General features: G+C 45.3%; 1 protein-coding gene across 2 annotated transcripts; it reads right to left on the reverse strand.

Annotated features, from left to right (window-relative positions):
• Window positions 1-3,286: 3,286 nt before the first annotated feature.
• LOC140395431 (Golgi apparatus membrane protein TVP23 homolog B-like) lies at window positions 3,287-25,909 on the reverse strand. 2 transcript variants are annotated; one of them, XM_072483168.1, is made up of 7 exons: window positions 25,758-25,909; window positions 25,335-25,417; window positions 21,800-21,944; window positions 19,344-19,433; window positions 13,720-13,851; window positions 13,230-13,358; window positions 3,287-4,048 (listed from the first exon to the last, which is right to left on the reverse strand). In XM_072483168.1, the coding sequence occupies exons 1-7, from the start codon at window positions 25,767-25,769 to the stop codon at window positions 4,016-4,018; spliced, it is 624 nt and encodes a 207-aa protein (XP_072339269.1). In that variant the 5' UTR covers window positions 25,770-25,909; the 3' UTR covers window positions 3,287-4,015. The 2 variants fall into 2 exon arrangements, with proteins under 2 accessions (XP_072339269.1, XP_072339268.1); XM_072483167.1 differs by having other exon boundaries at window positions 19,344-19,463.
• Between the last annotated feature and the right edge of the window lie 1,003 nt (window positions 25,910-26,912).

Below are 26,912 nucleotides of genomic sequence, written 5' to 3' on the forward strand. Positions count from 1 at the left end.
ATGCTCAACTCTACAAAAAGAAAAGAAAATCCACGAAAACCCCAGTTCTAAGGGGAAATTGCATACCTACCCCACAATATAACCTAACGCTCTTCCATGCCCAGAACAGAAACAATATCTTTCAGAAAATTACAAAATTATAAAAAAGGATCGGCAGCAACAAGTCCCAGATGTTTTCAGACCCAAGGTCTCTCATAGAAAAAAAGCGGAAAGGAAAGACTAGAGATCCAGAGAACCCACCGGATAAGAAGAGCTCAGGACCCAACAGCCCTGACTCACCACAGCACTCATGAGGCATCCATCAACCAAAAGAGAATCGGCCACTCAACCAACACAAGGATAACTCACCCCCAAGGGGAATGACAGGATAACCATCAAGGTACAAAACCTGAGTCAGGACAATCTCTCCAGTCCTAATCAACGAGGGACCCCGTCCCAGAAAGCCGCCCCTCAATTGAGTGCCCTGGGAGGGAGGGCCAACACCCCTCCACCCCGGCACCCACCCTAATAACCTGACCCAACCAAGAAAAAGGCCAACATAAAAAGAACACTCAAAAGTGGACCCACTTCTTAACAAATAGATCACCGCTGCCCAACGAGTAGAGCACCAATACCCAATGAGCCTTAACATTCGCCAGTGGAAAGGCAAAAGCACCGTGAGAAACCCAGCGGAGGACTCGACCTTTGGAGCCTCCAACAAGAAACAATAGAGGAAGAGAGAGTAAGAACCGTCAGAGCTAATCGCTTGGATAACAAGGAATCAGTACCCACCCACCACGCCCAACCACTCAGGCAGTCTCCCGAGGCACACGAACGAAGAGAGCCAGTCAGTCAATAAGGGGTAGTCGCACCTACCCCGTGGAAAAGAAACACAGGACATCTACAAAGTGGATAGGCTCCGCCTATCCAGCACTCAGCCCATCCCCAAATTGCCACACACCCAGGAACCAGATCCAGCCTCTCTGGACACCAACCTGCTCCCCCAGACACCCTCAAAAGGAAGCGCCAAGGAGCTCCGATCTTTGGGGCAACAGGTACCAGCCAGGGTGCTGGGCTTGGACTAGCCCATTGGTGTCTAAGAAGAAAACTCAGGGCGTTATGCCCCTTGAGCCTCCCAACTGACCCCAAAACCCACACCCTACCGAGCTTGCAACCACCCAACACAATGTACCACCCCCCCACACAAGGAGCAAACGGATGACCCTAGCCAGGAGGGAATCCCAGTCCAGATGAACCGTCAAGACACCAGCCAATAGGTCAAGAGGCAGGCTATCTTCCTTCCCCCCCCCCCCCCCCCCCCCGCCGGTGTTTTGGTCATGTCTCCTTATTGTTTCATCAGCTTTATGAGCAACCCTACAAGTGTTTATTGTTTTGACTGCCCCTTTCAAGACCCCACATTTTGTAAATCAGTATAATTACACATTACAGGTAACCAAATGTCATCAAGAATAATCTTCACTGACCATTAATGTGATGGATGCGCTCAGTCTCCTCCGCACTGCCACCTACTCACCACTTCCTATTCAGTTTCTCGTTTTATACCTCACACTCACCGCTCCATTTCCCATCACCCACCTGCTGTTGTTGCCTCCCTCCCTCTCACTGAGGGAGTGCTCAGCAGAAAGGCAGTAAGCAGCGAGGGTTTGGGGGAAAGAAGCAGCGAGCGAGAGGGTTAAGGGAAGGTGCGGGTTGGAGGGAAGAGCGGGAGGTTCAGGGAGGGAAGCGGCAGGGTCAGAGTGGGGAACGGGGAGCAGAGCAGTAGGATGGGGAGTGGTAGCAAAGCGACGCTTCAGTTTTAAAAAAGACTGGGCATGCTCAGCAACAGCACCAAAACAAAAATGGAGCTGCACCATCCAGGGACGCCGATCCACTTTAAACAGATGTTTGCCCCATGTTCGGCACTGTAGCACAGTAGTTAGCACTGCTGCCTCACAGCACCAGGGACCCGGGTTCAATTCCAGCCTTGGGTGACTATGTGTGAAATTTGTACACTCTCCCCATGCCTGCGTGGGTTGCCTCCAGGTGTTCCAGTTTCCTCCCAGTCCAAAGATGTGGTTAGGTGGATTGTCCATGATAACATTGCCCCTTAGTTTTCAAAGATATGCAGGTTAGATGGGTATAGGGCCACGGCAAGATGCTCTTTCAGAGAGGGTCATTGCAGACCTGATGGGCCAAATGGCCTCCTTCTGCACTGCAGGGATTCTATGGTTCACTTACACAACTTATTTTAAGTACTACCTAGAGACACATGTACCCTACTTTTGGAACCAGTGCTCTAAGGGGAGGGCAGGGGAAGAAATATTTGGTGGTGGCAAAATGCTGGAGCTGGTTGAAATATTGGGCCATGATCTATTTAACATGGAGACTGGTGAGTGGAATGTGAGGACAAGGCGAACCTGAGAGGGAGGGAAGGGGTGAAGAATAGAAGTATGTGAAATGGAGGGCTAGCCAGCCATGCTAGATAGGGATCCTCAGTTAATTAAAAAAAGACACCTCAGAGGCACTGGTGTGGAACCTTGTTGAATCGTCTGAACCGATGTGAAGGACATAGAGAAACTGGGAGAATAGAATGGAATCCTGACGGAGTGTGAGGAAGTGTGGTCAAGGTGGCTGTGGGGAACCATGGTCTGGTTGTGAATATGCGTTGATAGCCTACCCTGAAAAAAGGAGGCAGAGAAGTCAAGGAGCAGAAGAGTCAGAGATGGACAAGACGAAGGTGAGGGAAGGGTGGAGATTGGAAAGAAAACCAATTAAATTCCAGTTCTGGATGCGAGCAGGAAGCAACACTGATACAGTCATCAATGTACCAGAAATAAGAGGGATCAGAAATAGGGCTGCAACGTTCCACATATTCCATAAAAGTTAGGGATACCTTGGACCTATACGGGTGTCCATAAGAACCTTTCTTTGTAGGAAGTGAATGGAGTTTCAGGAGGAGTTGTTCAGAGTGTGAGGAAGCTCAACCAGGGGGAGAAGGGCGGTGGTGGATGGAGAATGGTTGGAGGCCTCCGCTTCTTCCTCGAACAGACTTCCACTCTTGACCTTTCTGTTCACGACCTTCAGTTCTGATAAAAGGTCCAAACTCCTCTCCACCTGATGCTATCTGACCTGCTGAGTATTCCCTAGCATCTGTAACGTTTTGGTGGTGTCACATTCAAACACATGGTATTTTCACAGAGTGCCTGGTACTCATTTACAGGCTGTGTTGGCTCAACTCCATTGCCTTTATCCTTTGAGCGGTTTAATTTACCAGGTAAATCTTAATAGCTTCAATCACAGTCAAATGTTTTCCAAATTTTGTTTTAATCTTTCCACGAACATTGCGTCTGTACAAAAGTAAATTTTGTCAAGTGTACAATATGTCATGCATTTCAACATGAATTTATTGCTATAACTTTAAAAATTGGAAATTTGTGCATTTACAAAAGATGTTCTTTTCTTAGCCACATTATTTCCTCCTTAAAGAGTAGCTCAAACGCTTCACCAGTCTCTCAGACGAGTATTTTATTAGAAAGCACATACAATTTCTAAACCTCATTTCTCCCCTCCCCCCCAAAAATCTTTGTGTTTATGATGAAAGTAAAATTTGAGCCTTGATCTCAACCCACACCAAGGAGTGATGAGGTTCCCTCTTCTTTTTACACATCCTCCCTGTCCCTTGACATAGATTAACTTTTTGGAGAGATTCTAACATTAGATTTTGCTTCAAAAGGTTCATTCCAGGCTGGGAGACAATTAAATCAGCTCCCATTGAGACCGACCGCAACAGTTTCCAAACATAATTAATGGGGGCGGGGGCAGGGGGGAGGAGGAGAGAAAGGGGGTGAAATAAAAGTAAAAACTACAAATCATGAGGCGATCGCAATTTTATCTGATCTTCCTTTATCCCAAATGAGTTCCGAATATTAAAAAGAGAGAAAAGTAATGTAAAAATTGCCAGTCTTCAGCAATACGAGTTCCAAATTCACAATACAAAAGGCATCTCAAGTGTGTTTCCAAAATTCCCATCCTTCTTTTAAGGTTCTGTGTTCTCTTCTTTCTTCAATGCCTGTGACGTTAAACAAGAAGTGACCTTGATCAGCCAGGCTGCTCAAAACAGTCTACAGAAGATGCTGGTTAAGCTCAGCAGATCGGGCAGCTCTGAAGAAGTCCATATGGACTAAAAACATCGACTCTGTTTCTCTCTCTCCACAGATGCTGCCCGACCTGCTGAGCTGATCCCGCATCTTCCATTTTTATTTCAGATTTCCAGCGCACGCAGTATTTTGCTTTTATTAGGCTAAAAGGCTAATAAAAAGGCTTTCCAAAAAGCAGCTTTCTATTGTAACTGTCTTTATATTTATCTTTATATTTTTAATACTATGCTGTTAGATAACAGTCACTGAACATGACATAGTGAAGCCATTTCAATTAAATCTACAAGGCACACAACTATTATCTGAACTATAAAATCAGATTACATCTTGAAACTCCATTATCTGGCACATTAACATTTGCAAGTCTATGGTTTCAATATTGTCTGCGTCTGCACAAACTTGATCTTTTTTGGCCCATTTTGTTCATTTAGTAGTACAATAAAGTTCACCAAAACAAATCAAGGAATGCTTGCTGGGGCATTTTTTAAACAAGCATGCTTTTATAAATTACTCCTCCACTCAAAACAAGGAATAAAGACGCTGCACTTCAAGATCCCAACGTACAAAGCTGTAGGTTAGAGGATGTATAATTTGTGACAGGAAGCAGTGAATGACTATATATGTGAGGGAGGCAGCAACAAAGAGGAAGGGCTCACAAATTATACACTATACATTTGCCAGAAACTCAATACCCGCTATTAAACAGGATTTATTTGTTGGATTCATGCCGATATAGATCATAAGAAGGCACTGGTGTAATGTCTCCTTGCTTGGATGTATCATTTGGGACAGATTGCCACCATGAGAAGAAAGCTTGATATTTTTTTTTTTTTTTTTTTAATAAATGAAAAAAACCTGTCCCAAACGATGCCTCCGTACATATCAGTCATCACTATCACCAGGTGCTGCAAGCACATTTCACCCAGTTTCAGGCTCCCGCAGTCCGACAGCCAAATGCAAACCAGGAAGGTTTTAAACAGCCATCTGCGCAGCAGACAAATCGTGCTGATGGGCCCAGCGCCGAGTGCATCACTTGCAACATAATGGATCAATGGATCAATGGATCAATTATTGGACCCTTTTCATGATTAGGACATCAGTGCACACACTGCAAATTATTTTCAATAGAAGCTGTACAGAGCTTTATTCTGGTCACCTCACACAAAAAAACACATTATTCATAATTCTGCATCGAGTCAAGGTCAGTTAAGTTTTGTCTATGTGGATTAAACAGGCCTTCCGCATTCCCTTGGGTGTAGAGAACAACCCACTTACTGTAACTGCTAGATTAATGGGCTGCTGTTGCTGAAACAGATCTAAATATACCTCCTGTAAATTATCATTTGAAACCTTGATCACCATGTCTGTAATCATATTACATCAAAACTAAAATGGTTTTGAATACAGGCTGTGCGGCATCTTTTAATTTGATCTCTTTCACTCAGCACAATGTCAGGGTCTTGATTCAGGAGTTGGAGAGGGCCAATTCAAAACCATTTAACCATATTAAAATGGTCAACCTATAGATACCAGTGAAAATGTCATTAGCTTCAAGAATCATTGGATCCACCCACTCTTCACAGAATCTGGACTCCCTAAAGTGCAGGAGGCCATTCAGCCCATCAAGTCTGCAACGACCCTCTGAAAGAGCGTTCCACCCATGCCCACTCCCCTGCCCTATCCCAATGACCCCTTTAGGTTCCTTCAAATCTTTGGACACCAAGGGGAAATTTAGCATAGCCAATCCATCCAACCACAAACCTTTGGACTGTAAGAGGATTGCAGAATTGGAGAGGCTCGAATTAACCTCAACAACACTGGATGGGCCAAATTGGTTGATAGTGCAGCTATCAGAGCACTCAGGGTTTAAAATGTCAATCAAGCACGTAATGTGGCTCATTTCCACATCTTAGAAGCATCAGAAATTCAAACACAGGAGTCTGTTCTCTGCAAACAGTAGGAATATGTAAAATAAGAAAAAGAAAATGCTGGAAAAGTGCAGATCTGGCAGCATCTGTGGAGACAGAAACAGTTAATGTTTTGAGCCCATATGACTCTTCTACAGAGCTTGGGGGGGATAGCCTATCAGGGGAAAACAGCAGCAGCCAGAGCAGTGGCACCACGGCTGGCTCTGATGTTCAGAAGGGAGGGTCAAAGCGCAGAAGAGTAATAGTAATAGGGGACTCTATAGTCAGGGGCACAGATAGGCGCTTCTGTGGACGTGAAAGAGACTCCAGGATGGTATGTTGCCTCCCTGGTGCCAGGGTCCAGGATGTCTCCGAACGGGTAGAGGGAATCCTGAAGGGGGAGGGCAAACAGGCAGAGGTCGTTGTACATATTGGTACTAACGACATAGGCAGGAAGGGGCATGAGGTCCTGCAGCAGGAGTTCAGGGAGCTAGGCAGAAAGTTAAAAGACAGGACCTCGAGGGTTGTAATCTCGGGATTACTCCCTGTGCCACGTGCCAGTGAGGCTAGAAATAGGAAGATAGAGCAGACAAACACGTGGCTAAACAGCTGGTGTAGGAGGGAGGGTTTCCGTTTTCTGGACCACTGGGAGCTCTTCCGGGGCAGGTGTGACCTGTATAAGATGGACGGGTTGCATCTAAACCGGAGAGGCATAAATATCCTGGCCGCGAGGTTTGCTAGTGTCACACGGGAGGGTTTAAACTAGTATGGCAGGGGGGTGGGTACGGGAGCAATAGGTCAGAAGGTGAGAGCATTGAGGGAGAACTAGGGAATAGGGACAGTGTGGCTCTGAGGCAGAGCAGACGGGGAAAAGTTGCTGAACACAGCGGGTCTGGTGGCCTGAAGTGCATATGTTTTAATGCAAGGAGCATTACGGGTAAGGCAGATGAACTTAGAGCTTGGATTACTACTTGGAACTATGATGTTGTTGCCATTACAGAGACCTGGTTGAGGGAAGGGCAGGATTGGCAGCTAAACGTTCCAGGATTTAGATGTTTCAGGCGGGATAGAGGGGGATGTAAAAGGGGAGGCGGAGTTGCGCTACTTGTTCGGGAGAATATCACAGCTATACTGCGAGAGGACACCTCAGAGGGCAGTGAGGCTATATGGGTAGAGATCAGGAATAAGAAGGGTGCAGTCACAATGTTGGGGGTATACTACAGGCCTCCCAACAGCCAGCGGGAGATAGAGGAGCAGATAGGTAGACAGATTTTGGAAAAGAGTAAAAACAACAGGGTTGTGGTGATGGGAGACTTCAACTTCCCCAATATTGACTGGGACTCACTTAGTGCCAGGGGCTTAGACGGGGCGGAGTTTGTAAGGAGCATCCAGGAGGGCTTCTTAAAACAATATGTAAACAGTCCAACTAGGGAAGGGGCGGTACTGGACCTGGTATTGGGGAATGAGCCCGGCCAGGTGGTAGATGTTTCAGTAGGGGAGCATTTTGGTAACAGTGACCACAATTCAGTAAGTTTTAAAGTACTGGTGGACAAGGATAAGAGTGGTCCGAGGATGAATGTGCTAAATTGGGGGAAGGCTAATTATAACAATATTAGGCGAGAACTGAAGAACATAGATTGGGGGCGGATGTTTGAGGGCAAATCAACTTCTGACATGTGGGAGGCTTTCAAGTGTCAGTTGAAAGGAATACAGGACAGGCATGTTCCTGTGAGGAAGAAAGATAAATACGGCAATTTTCGGGAACCTTGGATGACGAGTGATATTGTAGGCCTCGTCAAAAAGAAAAAGGAGGCATTTGTCAGGGCTAAAAGGCTGGGAACAGACGAAGCCTGTGTGGCATATAAGGAAAGTAGGAAGGAACTTAAGCAAGGAGTCAGGAGGGCTAGAAGGGGTCATGAAAAGTCATTGGCAAATAGGGTTAAGGAAAATCCCAAGGCTTTTTACACGTACATAAAAAGCAAGAGGGTAGCCAGGGAAAGGGTTGGCCCACTGAAGGATAGGCAAGGGAATCTATGTGCGGAGCCAGAGGAAATGGGCGAGGTACTAAATGAATACTTTGCATCAGTATTCACCAAAGAGAAGGAATTGGTAGATGTTGAGTCTGGAGAAGGGGGTGTAGATAGCCTGGGTCACATTGTGATCCAAAAAGACGAGGTGTTGGGTGTCTTAAAAAATATTAAGGTAGATAAGTCCCCAGGGCCTGATGGGATCTACCCCAGAATACTGAAGGAGGCTGGAGAGGAAATTGCTGAGGCCTTGACAGAAATCTTTGGATCCTCGCTGTCTTCAGGGGATGTCCCGGAGGACTGGAGAACAGCCAATGTTGTTCCTCTGTTTAAGAAGGGTAGCAAGGATAATCCCGGGAACTACAGGCCGGTGAGCCTTACTTCAGTGGTAGGGAAATTACTGGAGAGAATTCTTCGAGACAGGATCTACTCCCATTTGGAAGCAAATGGACGTATTAGTGAGAGGCAGCACGGTTTTGTGAAGGGGAGGTCGTGTCTCACTAACTTGATAAGAGTTTTTCGAGGAGGTCACTAAGATGATTGATGCAGGTAGGGCAGTAGATGTTGTCGATATGGACTTCAGTAAGGCCTTTGACAAGGTCCCTCATGGTAGACTAGTACAAAAGGTGAAGTCACACGGGATCAGGGGTGAACTGGCAAGGTGGATACAGAACTGGCTAGGCCATAGAAGGCAGAGGGTAGCAATGGAGGGATGCTTTTCTAATTGGAGGGCTGTGACCAGTGGTGTTCCACAGGGATCAGTGTTGGGACCTTTGCTGTTTGTAGTATATATAAATGATTTGGAGGAAAATGTAACTGGTCTGATTAGTAAGTTTGCAGACGACACAAAGGTTGGTGGAATTGCGGATAGCGATGAGGACTGTCGGAGGATACAGCAGGATTTAGATTGTCTGGAGACTTGGGCGGAGAGATGGCAGATGGAGTTTAATCCGGACAAATGTGAGGTAATGCATTTTGGAAGGGCTAATGCAGGTAGGGAATATACAGTGAATGGTAGAACCCTCAAGAGTATTGAAAGTCAAAGAGATCTAGGAGTACAGGTCCACAGGTCATTGAAAGGGGCAACACAGGTGGAGAAGGTAGTCAAGAAGGCATACGGCATGCTTGCCTTCATTGGCCGGGGCATTGAGTATAAGAATTGGCAAGTCATGTTGCAGCTGTATAGAACCTTAGTTAGGCCACACTTGGAGTATAGTGTTCAATTCTGGTCGCCACACTACCAGAAGGATGTGGAGGCTTTAGAGAGGGTGCAGAAGAGATTTACCAGAATGTTGCCTGGTATGGAGGGCATAAGCTATGAGGAGCGATTGAATAAACTCGGTTTGTTCTCACTGGAACGAAGGAGGTTGAGGGGCGACCTGATAGAGGTATACAAAATTATGAGGGGCATAGACCGAGTGGATAGTCAGAGGCTTTTCCCCAGGGTAGAGGGGTCAATTACTAGGGGGCATAGGTTTAAGGTGAGAGGGGCAAGGTTTAGAGTAGATGTACGAGGCAAGTTTTTTACGCAGAGGGTAGTGGGTGCCTGGAACTCGCTACCGGAGGAGGTAGTGGAAGCAGGGACGATTGGGACATTTAAGGGGCATCTTGACAAATATATGAATAGGATGGGAATAGAAGGATACGGACCCAGGAAGTGTAGAAGATTGTAGTTTAGTCGGGCAGTATGGTCGGCACGGGCTTGGAGGGCCGAAGGGCCTGTTCCTGTGCTGTACATTTCTTTGTTCTTTGTTTGTTCTTTGTCAGAAGCACTGACGGAGGCAGAGGAACTGGGAAAATGGGATGGAGTCCTTACAGGAAGCAGGATGTGAGGAGCTGTAGCCGAGTTAGCTGTGGGAGTCGGTGGGCTTGTAATGAATACTGGTGGTCAGTCTATTGCGAGAAATAGAGACAGAAGGGGTCATGGAAGGGAAGGAAAATGTCAGAGATGGACCGTGAGAAGAGAGAGAGGGGTGGAAATTGGAAGAAAAAACAACAACATGAAGCAACACCGATATATAGTCATCGAAGTAACGGAAAAATAATTTGTGGAAGCGGGCCCGGATAGGACTGGAAGAAGGAATCATCTACATACTCCACCAAAAAGACAGGCATAACTGGGGGCCCTACAGGTACCCATAAGCACACCGTTTATTTGCAAGAAGTGAGACGAGTTAAGCCAGGTGGAGGAGTGGACATTGTTCAGGCCTCTGCTCTTAAGAGGTGGAGAGGCTTCAGACTCTCCTGATGGGGGATGCTGTAGAGAGAATGGACGTCCAGATTGAAGAGGTGGCAGTCAGGGCCAAGAAACAATTGATATGATGCAGGGAACCAGAGGAAGCGCAAGCGTAGGTGGGAAAAGACTGGACATGGGGAGTGAGAATGGAGTCAAGACAGGAAGAAGTGAGTTCCCTGTGGCAGCAACAGGCTGATATGATGGGTCTACCAGGGTACCACAGTGTGAAGATTTTGGGAAGGAGGTAAAGGTGGGCTGTGCTGAGTAGGGGGACTGAGGTTGGAGGCTGTGGAGGGAAGATCACCAGAGGTGAGGAGGTTAGTAACCGTCCTGGAAACAATGGCTTGGTGTTCGATGGTGGGGTCATGGTCCAGAGAAGGTAGGAGGAAGTTTTTAAGAGTTGGCGTTAGCACACTGGACTAAATAGATGGCTTGTAATGCAGAACAAGGCAGCAGCGAGTTCAATACCCGTACCAGCCTCCCCGAACAGGTGTCGGAATGTGGCGACTAGGGGCTTTTCACAGTAACTTCATTGAAGCCTACTTGTGACAATGAGTGATTATTATTATTATTAACACTGAAAGTGGGTGGAGTAAGCAGAGCAGGGTGATGAAGGTGATGAAAAAAAGACTTCAGCACTGTGCCGAGATCAAAATTAATTGAGGTGAGGATGCAAGGGGATGAAATGTAGTCCTTTGCGGAGTACAGGATGTTCAGCATCAGCGAGGGGCAGGTCATAGTGAATGCGCGGGAAGGGTTGGGTTTGGAAGGAGTGGGGTCAAAGGGATGGGAAGGAGTGGATGGTCCCGGGTGGACGTTGGTATCTGTTGGAGTTTGTTTTCCTTGACACCTGAAAGAAAAAGCTTCTTGTTAAGGCATCAGATGGGATGAAGAGTAAAATGGAGCTGGAGACATGAGCAGCTTTGAGAAAGTGCAAATGTGAATCAGTGCTGCTGGAGAGAGAGGTAGAGTGTGTACGTATGGCGGCACATAGCACTGAGTGTGGACCTCAGCAGGCGGCGAGAACAACAGTCCGAGGGGCATTTATGTCCCAGAGATACTGGTTATTCTGGGTGGATTCGAAATATAAGAGATGAAACTTCAGTTGGAATCCACATGGGATAAGTCAGCGACAGAGACGGTCATCGAAGAAGAAATTGTGACTGTGGAATAAAGTTCTGGTAAACACCTTGTCAAACACCAAGAGGGAAACGGAAAGCAAGAAGGCGAACAGAATAAAATAGGCAAACGGAAATCCTGTTGAAGAGAAAAACAGTACTTATTAGGCAAACCTAGGAGAGAAGTGGTAGTGAATTAAACACTAAAATAAATGAAAACAAAATACTGCAGATGCTGGAAATCGGAAATAAAAACAGAAAATGCTGGAAAAACTCAGGTCTGGCAGCATCTGTGGAGAGAAAAACAGAGTTACTCTCCACAGCTGCTGCCAAACACGCAAAGTTTTTCCAGCATTTTCCGTTTTCATTTACGATTTCCAGCACCTGCGGTATTTTCCTTTCATTTTAGGAATACGCAAAAGCCTTGCACCTTTTTTGAATTATCCCAGAGTTTTGCGAGCCTATAGTTCCCCGCTGCTTTTGCCATGCCAATGTTTTGGCCAATCAGAGTCAGCTTGTCAACTATTCAGCATGCTTTTCTCGTGTACTGTAAATTCTTGTGATAGTTCAAAATTCTTGCCTTTGTTCTGATGAGTGCAAGATGAAAAGCTTCAGCAACGTGTGTTCTTTTTCCAGCAATATTCGAGATACTGGTTAATTTATGAAATCAAATGTAATCAGTTCTAACGATTTGCATCTACATCAATGGTTTACTTTCAACAAGCTGATTCGTAGCCGACACCCAACCAAGGTGACATAGTCTGATAATGTTTCTTCGTCATAAACCAAAGATTAGCACACAAGAGGCTTTTTGCAACGACAGTAATCTATTCAAACAATGAGAGTTCTTCTTTAACCCCCAGACAATGCTACTGGGAAGATAATGCATCAAAAATAATGCTCTGGACTGTCTGTAGCAAGTGCCTCATTTATTCTGTTTGGCACAAAGCACAAGAGAACGTCTGGAGTAAAATCACTTAAGGGGAGACCCATGGCGCCGAGGTCCCGGGTTCGATCCTGGCTCTGGGTCACTGTCAGTGTGGAGTTTGCACATTCTCCCCGTTTGCGTGGGTTTCACCCCCCCTCCCCCAGCCCCAAGATGTGCAGGATCGGTGGATTGGTCATGCTAAATTGTCCCTTAATTGGAAAAAATTATGTGGGTACGCTTAATTATTATTATTTTTTTTAAAGATTTAAGGGGAGACCACCAGCATCTGTGGAGTTCCAACTCAGCACCAAATATCACCTTCAAGCACAAAGGATACAAAACAGGAAATGATTTTGGGGAGACGGAGTGGCTGCTTTGCGGAACAACTTTGCCCCGCCTGCAAGAACGATCCTAACCAACCTGATGCTTGTCATTTCAACTCGACATCTTTCTCCCATGCCCACATGTCTGTCCTCGGCCTGCTGCAATGTTTCAGTGAAGCCCAACGCAAACACCACCTCATCTTATTTAGGAAGGTTACAGCCTTCTGGACTCAACGCCGAGTTCAGCAACGTTAGACGGTGACCTTTCTCCTCCATCTTGACCTGCTCTTTATATCCCAAACATTTTTTGCCCCATTGCAAAATCTCCCCCTCCTGGCCATCTGTCACTCGTTCTTAAGTTTTGTTACACCTTTGTTGTTCTCACTTCCACCAATCACTGAACTTCTACTCTGTTCCAGCTGTCCCACCCGCCTCTCTTAAAGTATACAATCCAACACATTTCTCCCTCTTTAGCTTTGAAGAAGTCATACAGACTCAAAACATTAACTCTGTTCTGGTCACGTGAGGCATCAAGAGTCTCGGATTGAACTCACCGTCTTGAAAAACTGACGTCCCAGATAGGAGGTGGCCATGCTAGTTAGATTCTTTCCACTTCCTATTTTACATTTTACGTATCCATAAAGATTAGACCCTTGAAGCGTAACACCCATGATAACCACAGCCTGTTCCAAAAGAAGAAAAACAGTAAGAACATTCAAAAAGACTATCCCATGGATATAAAACAATCTCCACCTTCTACAACCGATGTAGCAAAACTGTGTGTGTAGTAACATCTGCTTTACCCCTCTCCATCACTTTCACCGTTTTAAACATATTTCAAGACCAGCATGAAGTTTTAAAACAACATTTCAAGTGGTACAAGTGACACAACCTGTCGCGATTCTGCAATCTCCCAGGATGTAGAAAACCATCTGCATTGTTTGCATTTATGCAAATATATTTTAAAAACCATGAATGAAATTTTTAATGAGAAAAAAAAAGGTAACCACAAAACTCCACATAGGCTGCCAGTCAGGAACTTACCAACCATTTCAACTTAAAGGAAAAGAAAGTGCTGAAGACAAAAATGATCCACAGAATGGGACAGATGATTAATCCTAACCAGAAGATTTTGGATTCTGCGTCGGAGGAGGCTCTCTTTCCTTTTCGTGACGCCTATGAAAACCATACAGAAAAAAAAACATTTAAAATTAGAACAGAATAACCTACTGTTTCCCCCAGAACTCAATGCAACAACTGTATGGGACCCAGCTTGATTAAAAAGGTTTTCAATAATTCATAAATATTTATGTAATTAGTTTAAAAATATTTCCAGTATTACTCGTGTACTTTAAAAAAAAAAACATTTCCTGCTTATTCAGGTTAAACAGCGTCCACGGTACCCAGCATGGTCTTAAACTAGCATCTACAAACCTCGGGGCTGCACTTCATCTTCTTGACTGGAATGAGAGTGCGTGGGGAGTGAAGAGCTTATATGCAGCTCCAGCTTGTCAAGTTCTCTTGTGCCAATCCCAACGCCAGTGAATCCCACTCCGGCGTCAGTTGGAATTGCACTAGTTCCACGTGGCGAGAGTGCTGGCCCATTAGCATGTCGTGAATGGCTCCGGCACTGGTGCCCCCATCGGAACCAGGGAACGCTTAGTCTCTCAAACGGAGAATCCACCCCTTTGTGCCTGCCTTCACAGTAGCAGACACAAAGCTTCATACCAGAAGGAGAGAGTAACGTAGGTGGCAAGAAGAATGACAAAATTAAGGAAATTATTGGCAGAGAAAATCTACTGGAGAAACTCAAGGGACTAAGTACTGACAAATCTTCAGGGCCAGATAGCCTACATCCTAGGATTCTAAAATAATAATAATCTTTATTAGTGTCACAAGAATGCTTACATTAACACTGCAATAAAGTGAAAAGCCCCCAGTCGCCACATTCCAGCACCTGTTTGGGTGCACGGAGGGAGAAGTCAGAATGTCCAATTCACCTAACAGCAAGTCTTTTGGAACCAAAAGAAATAGCTACATAGATAATAGAAACTCTGGCTACAATTTTTTTTTTCTTTTATAAATTTAGAGTACCCAATTAATTTTTTCCAATTAAGGGGCAATTTAGCATGTCCAATCCACCTAGCCTGCACATCTTTGGGTTGTGGGGGTGAAACCCACGCAAACATGGGGAGAATGTGCAAACCCCACACAGGCAGTGACCCAGAGCCGGGATCGAACCTGGGACCTCGGCGCAGTGAGGCAACAGGGCTAACCCACCGTGCCACCGTGCTGCCCTCTGGCTACAATTTTGCAAAATTACCGAGATTCTGGAACAGTCCCAGCAGATCAGAATTCAGTAAATGTGACACCGGTATCCAAGAAAGGGAGACGCACACAAACGGGAACGCCAGACCCGTCAGCCCAACATTAGTTGTCTGGAAAGTGCTGGAATCGGTTAAGTAAGCCTTAACAATGCCCCGAGAAAAATCAAGGCACGATCAGACAACAACCACATGATTTTAAGAAAGGCAAATCCTGTTTCACAAATAGATTCGTTTTTTGAGGATGTAACTATTAGGGTGGATAAAGAGGAGCCAGTAAATGTAGTATACCTGGATTTCCAAAGGCATACGATAAGGTGTCGCACAAAAGGCTGATAGGCAAGCTAAGGGCTCATGGAGTTGGGGGTAATATATTTGCATGGATAGAGGATTGGTTGACAACAGGAAGCAAAGAGTAGGCATAAATTGGGCAGTCTCATGTTGGCAGATAGTGAATAGTGGAGTGCTGCAAGGATCAGTGCTGCGGCCTCAGCTATTTACAATCTATATTAGACAAAGAGTCAGAGAGAAATGTATCCAAGGTTGCTGATGATACAAAGCTAGGTGGGAGTTTACATTTTGAGGCGTACGCAAAGAGATATGAATAGGTTAAGCGAGTGGGCAACAAAATGGTAATGGAGTATAACCCGGCGGGAGGGGGGGGGACGTTATTCCATTCTATCGCAAAAATAGAAAAGGAAGAACATTTTTGAAAAGACATGAAACTTGAAAGTACCAAGCTTCAAAGAAACTTGGATGTGCTCGTACAAGTAATGCAGAAAGTTAGCATGCACGTGCAGCAATCAGGAAGGCAAAAGGCATGCAGACCTTTATCGCAAGGGGGTTGGAGTAGAAGAATAAAGAAATCTTGTTACAATTATGCAATTTTTTGTGAGATCGCATCTGGAATACTGTAGACAGTTTTGGTCTCCACATTCAAGAAATGACAGACTTGCATTGGGGGCCAGACAGCGAAGGATCACAGGACTGGTCCCTGGGATGAAGGGATTGTCCTATGAGGAGAGGCTGAGTAAACAGAGTTTCTTTTTTCTGGTGTTTAGAAGAATGAGAAGCGATCTCATTGAAACAGACAAGTTTGAGATGGTATTGATGGGGTGGACACGGAGGTTGTTTCCTCTGGTCGGGGAATTCTGAACACAGAGATGCAGTCTCAGGATAAGGATCGAGTTCTTTTAGGATTGAGGCGAGGAGAATGTTTTCCCTTTTGAATTCTCTACCCCAGAAGGTTGTGATGGTTCCATCATTGACCATCTTTAAGTCTGAGATAGACAAATGAAGGGAAATGGGTGGGAAAGTGCAGTTATAGCTCATGACAAACCTTGATCGTATTGAATGAAGGAGTAAGTTCGACAGACCCGGTGATCTATTCTTATAAAAATTGAATCCAATACTATTCATCAACTAGCTTTCCAAATGAAAACACCCACTGGTATTTGTAATCTGTACACACAGACTGTTTTAGTTTCAAAGAACAATACAGCACTGGAACAGACCCTTCAGTCCTCCAAGCCTGTACTGGTCATGATATCAACCTTTGCCAAAACCATCAGCACTTCCTTGTGCCGTATCACTCTATACCCATCCGATACGTGAGTTTGTCAAGATGCCTTTTGAACGCCGTTAATGTATCTGTTTCCACAACCTCCTCTGGCAACGCATTCCAGGCGCTCACCACCCGCTGCGTAAAAAACCTGCCTCGCACATCTCTAAACTTTGCCCCACGGACCTTAAACCTATGCCCCCTGGTAACTGACCCCTCCACCCTGGTAAAGAGTGCCTGCCCATCCACTCTATCCATGCTCTCATCATCTTGTAGACCTCTATCAGCAGCACGGGGCACAGTGGTTAGGACAGTTGCTTCACAGCTCCAGGGTCCCAGGTTCGATTCCCGGTGTGGGTCACTGTCTGTGCGAAGTCTGCACGTTCTCCCAGTGACTGCGTGGGTTTCCTCCAGGTGCTCTGTTTTCCTCCCACAGTCCAAAGATGTACAGGTTAGGTGGATTGGCTAAACTAAATTGCACTTGGTGTCCAAAGAAATGGTTAGATGGGGTTACAGGGGATAGGGTGGAGGTACGGGGATAGGGTGGAGGTATGGGCTTAGGGTGCTCTTTCAATGGGCCGGTGGCAGACTCGATGGGCCGAATGGCCTCCTTCTGCACTGTAAATTCTATGATCAGGTCACTCCTCAACTTCCGTCTTTCTAATGAAAACAGTCAGAGTCTATTCAGCCTCTCCACATAGCTAACACCCTCCAAACCAGGCAACATCCTGGTAAACCTCCTCTGCACCCTCTCCAAACCCTCCACATCCTTCTGGTGTGACACCAGAATTGTGCGCAATATTCCAAGTGCGGCCTCACCAAGGTTCTATCTAACTGTAGCATGACGTGCCAGTTTTTATACACGATGCCCCGTCCAATGAAGGCAAGTATTCTGTATGCTTTCTTGACTACCTTGTCCACTTGTGTTGCCATCTTCAAAGATCTGTGAACCTGCACGCCCAGATCTCTCTCTATATTCCTAAGAGTTTTACCATTTATGGTACATTTCCCCTCTATGTTAGAATTACCAAAATGCATTACCTCACATTTGTCCGGATTAAACTTCATTTGCCATTTCTCTGGGCAAGTCTCCAACCTGTCTATGTCGTGCTGTATCTTCTGACAATCCTCAACACTATCTGCACTCCACCAACCTTGGTTTCATCCGCAAACTTACTAATCAGACCGGCTACATTTTCCTCCAAATCATTTATGTACAACGCAAACAACAGAGGCCCAAGCATCGATCCCTGTGGAACACTACTACTCACAACCTTCATTCAGAAAAACACCCTTCTACTGCTACCCTTTGCCTTCTGTGACCGATCCAGTTCTGTATCCATCTTACCACCTCACCTCTGATGCCATGTGACTTCACCTTTTGTACCAGTCTGCCATGAGGCACCTTGTCAAAGGCTTTACTGAAGTCCATGTAAACAACATCCACCGCCCTCCCCTCATCAATCATCTTTGTCACCTCCTCAAAAAACTCGATCAAGTTAGTGAGGCACGACCTCCCCTTCACAAAACATTGTTGTCTATCGCTTATGAGTCCATTTGTTTCCAAATGGGTATAACTCCTGTCCCTGAGAATTCTCTCCAATAATTTACCTACAACCGACGTGAGGCTCACCGGCCTATAGTTTCCAGGATTATCCCCGCTACCTTACTTAAACAGCGGTACCACATTAGCGTGGGCAGCACGGTAGCATTATGGATAGCACAATTGCTTCACAGCTCCAGGGTCCCAGGTTCGATTCCGGCTTGGGTCACTGTCTGTGCGGAGTCTGCACATCCTCCCCGTGTGTGCGTGAGTTTCCTCCGGGTGCTCCGGTTTCCTCCCACAGTCAAAAGATGTGCAGTTTAGGTGGATTGGCCATGATAAATTGCCCTTAGAGTCCAAAATTGCCTTTAGTGTTGGGTGGGGTTACTGGGTTATGGGGATAGGGTGGAGGTGTTGACCTTGGGTAGGGTGCGCTTTCCAAGAGCCGGTGCAGACTCGATGGGCCGAATGGCCTCCTTCTGCACTGTAAATTCAATGATCTATGATGAATTCTCCAGTCCTCTGGGATCTCACCTGTAGCCAATGAGGATACAAAGATGTCAGTCAAGGCTCCAGCAATTTCCTCCCTTGCTTCCCTCAGTATTTTGGCCCAGGAGACTTATCTACCTTAATATCTTTTAAAAGACCCCTCCTTTTCGATGTTAACATGATCCAGGCTGTCCACACACCCTACCCAAGAATCAACTTCCACAAAGTCCCTTTCTTTAGGGAACACTGATGCAAAGTATTCATTTAGTACCTCGCCCATTTCCTCTGGCTCAACAGATAGATTCCCTTTAGTGGTCCAATCCTTTCCCTGGCCACCCTCTTGCTTTTTACATATGAATAAAAAGCTTTGGGATTCATCTTAATCCTACTTGCCAAGGACTTTTCACGACCCCTCCTAATTTCCCGCTTCAATACCTTCCTACTTTCTTTATACTCAAGGGTTTCGAATGTTCCCATCCTTCTAGACCATACAAAAGTCTCCTTTTTCTTTTTGACGAGGTTTACAATATCCCTCGTTGTCCAAGGCTCCCTAAACTTCCCACACTTATCCTTCATTCTCTCAGGAACGTGACTTTCCTGAATCCTAATCAACTGTCGCTTGAAAGACTCCCACATGTCCGATGTTGATTTATTATCCAACAGCCGCACCCAATCCAAATTCAATTCCGGTCTATTGTTATCGTAAACAAAGAAACAATCGAAAAAAAGAACAAACTTTGGTCAACCATACCTTTTTGGCCTCAAAGACCCAGTGGCTCTTTCCATCATCATCAACCTGGTTCCACCAGCGTAGCCCCACCAGCAGCCTACCAGTGATATTCTGGACGAGAGATAGAACAGTGCAGGGTAACTGGAGGATCGCGTTTGCACATTAATATATGTTGCGCCAACATAGTGATTCTCACAATACATATCATAACATAAACATTGAGGTTTTAGTTCAGGAACATTGAAGGCTGCCTTCGTAAAGAGTAAAAACACTCGATCAATTCAAATATGCAGCAGCAATATTTGGAGTTTTCTCTGGCTATAACAATTGACTACAAATAGTAGGTAACAATTAGAACTGCTACACACACCCCTTTAACAAAACCAGCACATAATTTGAACAAGTGCATGACTGTTCAATACAGATAAATAATGCTCGACTCATTTATACTGCACAGCAGCCAACGTACAGCAAAGTGGTTACTTCTGATCTATGGCCCAAGCTTTGCAGTCAGCAAAGTGACAGCACTTACCAGTAATCTCAAGAAGAAGCGGCCCACACAGAACTAGTGGTGGGGATTTCACCTCTCCCCCACCCCCTCTGTTAATTTCATTCTGGCACTAGCTCTCGAGGATCTCTGGCGTCAGGCACCTATGATGTCATTTCCAATCACACTGTAGAATTCTCACAGACAGCAAACCAGAAAGTAACAAGCAGGTTCTCCCATTCATAATTTTACAGAAAGCAAAATAAAGATTGGGCAGCACAAGTGGATAGCACTGTGGCTTCACAGCGCCAGGGTCCCAGGTTCGATTCCCCGCTGGGTCACTGTCCCCGCTGGGTCATTGTCTGTGCGGAGTCTGCACGTTCTCCCCATGTCTGCGTGGGTTTCCTCCGGGTGCTCCGGTTTCCTCCCACAGTCCAAAGACGTGCAGGTTAGGTGGATTGGCCATGATAAATTGCCCTTAGTGACCAAAAAGGTTAGGAGGGGTTATTGGTTACGGGGATAGGATGGAAGTGGGTCAGTGCAGACTCGATGGGCTGAATGGCATCCTTCTGCGCTGTATGTTCCATGACTTACACAGGGAAGTAATGCAAAAAACTGAATTTCAAAAACAAGACTTTTTTTTAAAAAAAGATCAATGAAATCTTTATCATGGAATGGAGAAATTTGACATTCCACATATACGAAAAGTAGCTTTTGAGGGCCAATGAGATTGCTCAACAGTAATTATAACTTAACATGCTGTTACATCCCATTCAAGCAGTCAGATTTTCATTTGGGAGTGTTTCTACAGTGAGATTACAGCCAAAGAAGAAGTTCAAATCACCGCAGTAACATCTCCATTTCCACTTTTAACTGTGCATGTATGGACATGAGAAGTTGATGACAGTTATTACAACTGCAAAATCTGGGCCATTATATTCCTACAACATCAAAACTGCATTGCTAAATGCTGGAGTCCAACTTATGAGAACATTAAAACTAAGAATCTTGTCACCTATGTATCCTGCTAACGATGTACTCATTATAATTAATCGCTTGAACTGGTTAAATAATGACAACTTAATACTATCACGGGCTGGAAATTTGCTGAGACCTACGAAGTACACCATGATTACTCAATGGCCCAGATATTACAAGATAAATAAAGAGTTCACAGTGTAAGCCATTATTAGTGCATCAAAATCACCAACCTGCTGTGGTGAAGAAATTCGCTAGGAGTTGCAAATCACCAATTGCTGGACTATTGCTGCGAGGTTATACTCTTCAGGTAAGTATGAGCAGATGGGGGTCAAAAGACAAGGCTGAAGAGCGACCCAATAAGAGGTCTTTAAAATTATGAAAGCTTTGATCCGATGGACACAGAGCAAGCATTTTCACAAGAGCGAGCATTTTCACTTGTGGGGAAGAGCAAAACCAAAAAGGCCATCAACATGAGGTAGCCACTGAGACCCAAAGCTCACAGAACTGAATGTAAACACCAGGATGATGATAAGATTCAAATACCAGGGATGATTATCGATTAGAAAACTCGGGAGTAAGAAGGAAAATCATCTTTAATTTCTCTTTCCCATATGAAAATCGCAGGTTTTGTCACGAGTAGGCTTCAATTAAGTTACTGTGACAAGCCCCTAGTCGCCACATTCCGGCGCCTGTTCGGGGAGGCTGGTACGGGAATATGTGTATTTATGTCTCTGAGGAAAGAGGAAGGATTGAGAGACATAGTGAGTTTGGTGGGGTTAAAACCAATGAAAAATAGTCATGTTCTATCAAATGGCCTTTATCAACACCTAAAGGAAATTGTTATTGAACAAGTTTTTTTTTTTAAATATAAATATGTTCGTCTACTATTTATCCAGCTATAACACAGCCCTAGATATGTTGTGGTGCATGCCAGTAATCCTTTAACATTCAGTTCAACAGCAGTTTCCTTTACTGAACAGCTAAATTACACACTTCGAAGATTACTTACTTTCACAGTCCAGAAGTCACACGATAAAAGCAATATTATTGTCACAAAGCAGGCAATGAAGCTATTGCTCAGGAACTCACAAAGAAGGTAGACAACTATTGCACTAATTCGGAAAAACAGATGGAAGAAGCAAGCCACTGGATGCCTTTAAAAAGAGAGACAATATTATTTTCAATTAATCTACTGATATCTAACAATACATGACCGTAACGACAGCACAATATCACATTGTGTGAGGTTTTTAAACTGCAAATTAACTATGGTTGATAATACTTTGCACTCTTTCACATACCGTAAAAGATTTGTCACGTAGGCTTAATTTTAACTTGTGGAAGATCTTGGGTTTGTTTGGTTGCAGGTGGGAAGCATGCAAAGGTAGAAATTGACTGCACTACATGTCGGGAAGTTGGCTCCTACCCATCAAATCCCACGTTTAATTGCACCGTTTTGCACTGCGTGCAAACGTGAGAAATGGGCTGACAATTTCAAACTGTTAAATCGCTTACTTGCCGTAATTTTATAACAGATTTTGGAATTTGCTGATTGGCACCCAGGTTTCCCTGAACTTCCCAGTGTCAGGGAAAACAAAGTGAAAACACAGCAGCAATTCAGGGAGCTGAAGCACAGGTCAAGATATTTTTATGTTAGGGGTCTTTTTGAGATTTTCTTGAGGACTGCGTTTTGGTATTCAGGGGCTACTTTTCGGTTTCTTTATAATCCTCACTAACTCCTTTATCAGAGGATGCAGCTATATATTAACATTACCTTCATGCTGCCTGACTTGCCCTCGTTATTGCGAAGTCCACTTAGGTTCCTCAAGTGCACCGATCTGACAGCAACACCCCGACCGTCATACATGCCCTCACCACCAACCTTCCTCCAACAGACAGCAATGCTGCAAACAACTAAGCATCCTTTCCACAGCACCCCCATTGCTCAGAACTAATTTGGTCTTACCATTCATCACAATTGGGAAACCACTTGCCAGGCAGCAACTAAAGATGGGCATCACAGTCTCACCTCTCTCCCGCCTGCACACACACTCTCACAAACATACAGTCTTATCCCTCTCAGCGCACACACTCATACATGCTACATGATGGCAGCTTCCCCACTTGCTCAGTGGCCGTTTCCTTCCCTGTTCTGTCCCCCGCTCCACCATCCGGCCACCTCACTCTCGTCCTTGCCGGAGAGTTTGAATATGGACTTTGCCACTATTAGCAACTTGTCCAATCAACACTGTCCGTGTGGAGTTTGCACATTCTCCCAGTGTTTGCGTGGGGTTCGCCCCAAAACCCAGAGATGTGCAGGGTAGGTGGATTGGCCACGCTAAATTGCCCCTTAATTGTGAAAAATGAATTGGGTACTCTAAATTTATTGTCCAATCAGAGGGTGGCTTCTCGGTGCATTGGTTGCCGAGAGGCTGATTAGGAGCCAACGCAGTGTGAAAATCGCCGATCGGACGAACCGGAAGGACAGTTTTTTTTTCAAATTTACGATGGCCGAACCTAGCAAGGGTACCCTGGGTGGTTAGCACTGCTGCCTCACAACGCCAGGGACCAGGGTTCAATTCCGGCCTTGGGTGACTGACTGTCTGTATGAAGTTTGTACGTTCTCCCAGTGTCTGCGTGGGTTTCCTCCGGGTGCTCTGGTTTCCTCCCACCGTCCAAAGATGTGCGGTTTTAAGTGGAATCGGCCAAGCTAAATTACCCCTTAAGTGTCCAGGGATGTGCAGGATAGGTTATGGGGTTACAGGGATAGGGCAGGGTGAGCGGGGGAGTACTCTTTCGAAGAGTTAGTGCAGACTAGATGGGCCGAATGGCCTCCTACACTGTAGGGATTCTATACAATAATGACTGTTACATTAAAAGTTATTGAAAATTTAGTGAATTATGAATTTCCAAATAGATCAGTCAATATAAAAAATATTTTTTGAAAAGCTAGGCATTTAGAAACCAAATATAAAAGCTCTCGTTAGCAAGGTACTCGAATAAACAAGTTTTGGACAAAATGTCCAACAAATGTGGTAACTATGCATCGACAATGAGTAAGGGCTAAAAAGAGCGCAGAGTGAACGTCAAACTTTGCAACTTCAGTAAAAACGTACAAGAATTTTAGTTCATTCTAAGCAAATCAGTGACTATCCCAAGGTCAATTATTCGTTAGCAATATGTTAAATTTCTTGGAAAATTTATTTTGTTTCTAATGTATTTGATAAAGATTAAAATGTAGCTTCTTTTACTATTCAGGGGTTAATTTGGCAAATTTCCTTCGGCATTGTGCAACAAAGAAGGAGGAAGTAGGTGACTTTCTGGAATCAGGCAAGCATTAAGATTTCCTATTAAGATATCAGTTCTGATGGCGGGGGCTAATCTAAAGTACAAGAACCTCTCGCCATTGAACATCCTTCTCACTCACTTGATCAGTTCCTGCTTTCCGACCAGGTGGGGTTATGGGGATAGGGTGGTGGTGTGGGCTTGGGTAGGGTGCTCTTTCCAAGAGCCAGTGCAGACTAGATGAGCCAAATGGCCTCCTTCTGAACTGTAAATTCTATGATCAATCCTGACATACTTTGAACGAAAGATTTTGAGAGACTGAAAATAAATGCCCCTACATCTAGAGACAGATGGAGGACAATTGAGACACTGAGGCCGGCCCTCTCCCAGCGATCCAAATTCCACCCCCCACCCCCCCCCCCCCCCCCATGGGAACTGCACTTTCACCTCCGTGAGGATCACATCCACTTTAAACACAGACATGACATTTTAAGAACATAAGAACTAGGAGTAGGCCATTCAGCCCCTCGGGCCTGCTGTACCATTGAAATGAAGTAGACCCCAAGGACCATAGGCTGCTCTCCCATTTTGAGAGGAAGTTGACTGGTGGTGATTTAACCTGCTGGTCACCACACCGCAGGCGAGGGGAAGGTTGAGAAGGCAGGCCTTCATGGGATACCCTCAACCGGTACAGGAATTGAACACACGCTGTTGGCAACACTCCGCACCACCGACTAGCCATCCAGCTAACTGACCTAACAGACCCCAATACAACCACTGCTGATCCAATTGTGGCCTTCCAACTCCAGTTTTCTGCCAGTCCCTCTTAACCCAAATCTGTCTAACACAGCCTTGAATATATTCAATGACCCAGTCTCCACTGCTCTCTGGGGAAAAGTATTCCACAGACTAATGACCCTCTGAAAGAATAAATTTCTTGTCCTCATCTCATCAATTAACATTTTGTTTTTTGTTAAACCTGAAGAACATTAGGTTCTTTTGACTTTGAACCTTCACCCTTACAGCAAACCCCCGCTCACAGAGCCAACATTGTGTTGATCTAATTTCCCGCCCAGACTATCTCATGTATAGCTGTAATTCCCCAAAGAGCTAACATCCTATAGATCTAATCCACCCCCCCCCCCCCACCCACCCCCCCCAACAAAAGAGCACAACCTTTTCCAGGACAACATCAAAGCACCCCCACCCCCCAAAAAAAAGACTTCTGGGTCCTCTTTCCACACAAACCCCAGTATTACCGGATCCTCCTTCGCTTGGGTTTCCTCGACACCTCATCATCGGCATCAAACAGCGACACATCCTCCGCCTCGTCGCTGGATTCCTGCAGAGAGAAAGAAGGCAATCATAGAAGCAGCAGTTCACCTTAGGGGAGGGTGCTCACTGGGAAATATTAATGAGGAGCAGCTGGAGACCATTCAGCCCCTCAACCCTGCTCCACCATTCAACGAGATCACGGCTGATCTGATTGTAACCTCACCCCACATTTCTTCCTACCCCCGGTAACCTTTCACCCTCTCCCTCTTGTTAATCAAGAATCTGTCTTAAAAAGGTTCAAAGATTCTGCTTCACTGCCTTTGGAGGCAGAAAGCTCCTCTCAATCTCTCTAACCCCTTATCTCCATCGCCGTCTCTCTTATCCTCATATCTCTGTCTCTTCATCACCTGCCGCATCATTCTCTTCGTTCCGCCATTGACAACACTTCCGGACCACGTGTCCCTTGTTTACCCTCAGGACCCCTCAAGCCTCGCCCACCTCCTCTATCTGGGGTGACCATTCAGCGCCTGAGCGGCCGTGATAACAGCGCGGCCGGCGCCTTTTGTCAAGCACGCATGCGCACGGCCGGCTCCATCTGTCAAATGCGCAGACGCGCGACTGGCTCCCTCTCTCAAGTGCGCAGGAGCGGACGAAATCAGGGCGGGAAGAGTGAGCAGGTTGTTATTAATTAGTCCTGATTTTAGAGAGTAAAAAAAGTCAAGAATTCTTTGCTGTTGCTCAATAAATGAGCAATAAATGCTGATTTAGCCAGTGAAGCCCCCACATTCCTTGGATGAATAATAATTTTTTAAAATCATTTTCATTCAATATTTCTCTTTACCAGATACAAAAATATTGAAAATGTTTTTAAAGAAAAAAGCTGTTTGGCTGACAATTAAACATCATCCAATTGGGTCATGAGAGTTTTTGCTTTCCAACTGGTGTAGGAATGGGCTTTCATGATGGAACCTCCAGGAATGTGTTTAATCACAGTTGGGAACCCTAATTATGCTGAGGTGTTACAGTTCATTCAGGGGGGCAGAGTTGCTGTGGCAACATACACTCTTACATGCACATTGTAGTCTGGAGTGATGGATAGAGATGGTGGAGGCTCCAATATTCTCTCCATCGTATGGCTGGCCAAGTATCTCCCACTCACCACCTGCCTGTGCTGCCAAGTTGATACTGCCTGTTTGGTCAATATAACAACGCAGCTCCGGTGGTCATCGAATCCTGGCACAGGATTCAGTTCCACCCACTGCTCCACAAGACCTGTGAGTCTTATAAAAAGTTGTCTTAAAAGTAAAGCAATGGTCCTAAGGTGTTTCACCGAGCTGTGTAATGGGACAGCTGTGTAATGTGTGTTGTGGAAACAAAAGTCGGCATTTGAAGAGCTTGTCAAAAGCTTTGTATTTTCCTGGAGGTGAAGTGAGGGCCGTCTGATTTTATCTTTTTTTGCGTTTTAATGTTGGCTGCTGGGCCACATTTCCTGTTAGCCCTGCTTGCAATGTGTTAGTACAAGTGAATGTGGGCTTGACAGGCCAAGTGGTCTGCAAGGTGGG

The sequence above is a fragment of the Scyliorhinus torazame genome, chromosome 18, assembly GCF_047496885.1.
Source record: "Scyliorhinus torazame isolate Kashiwa2021f chromosome 18, sScyTor2.1, whole genome shotgun sequence".
Classification (NCBI taxonomy): domain Eukaryota; kingdom Metazoa; phylum Chordata; class Chondrichthyes; order Carcharhiniformes; family Scyliorhinidae; genus Scyliorhinus; species Scyliorhinus torazame.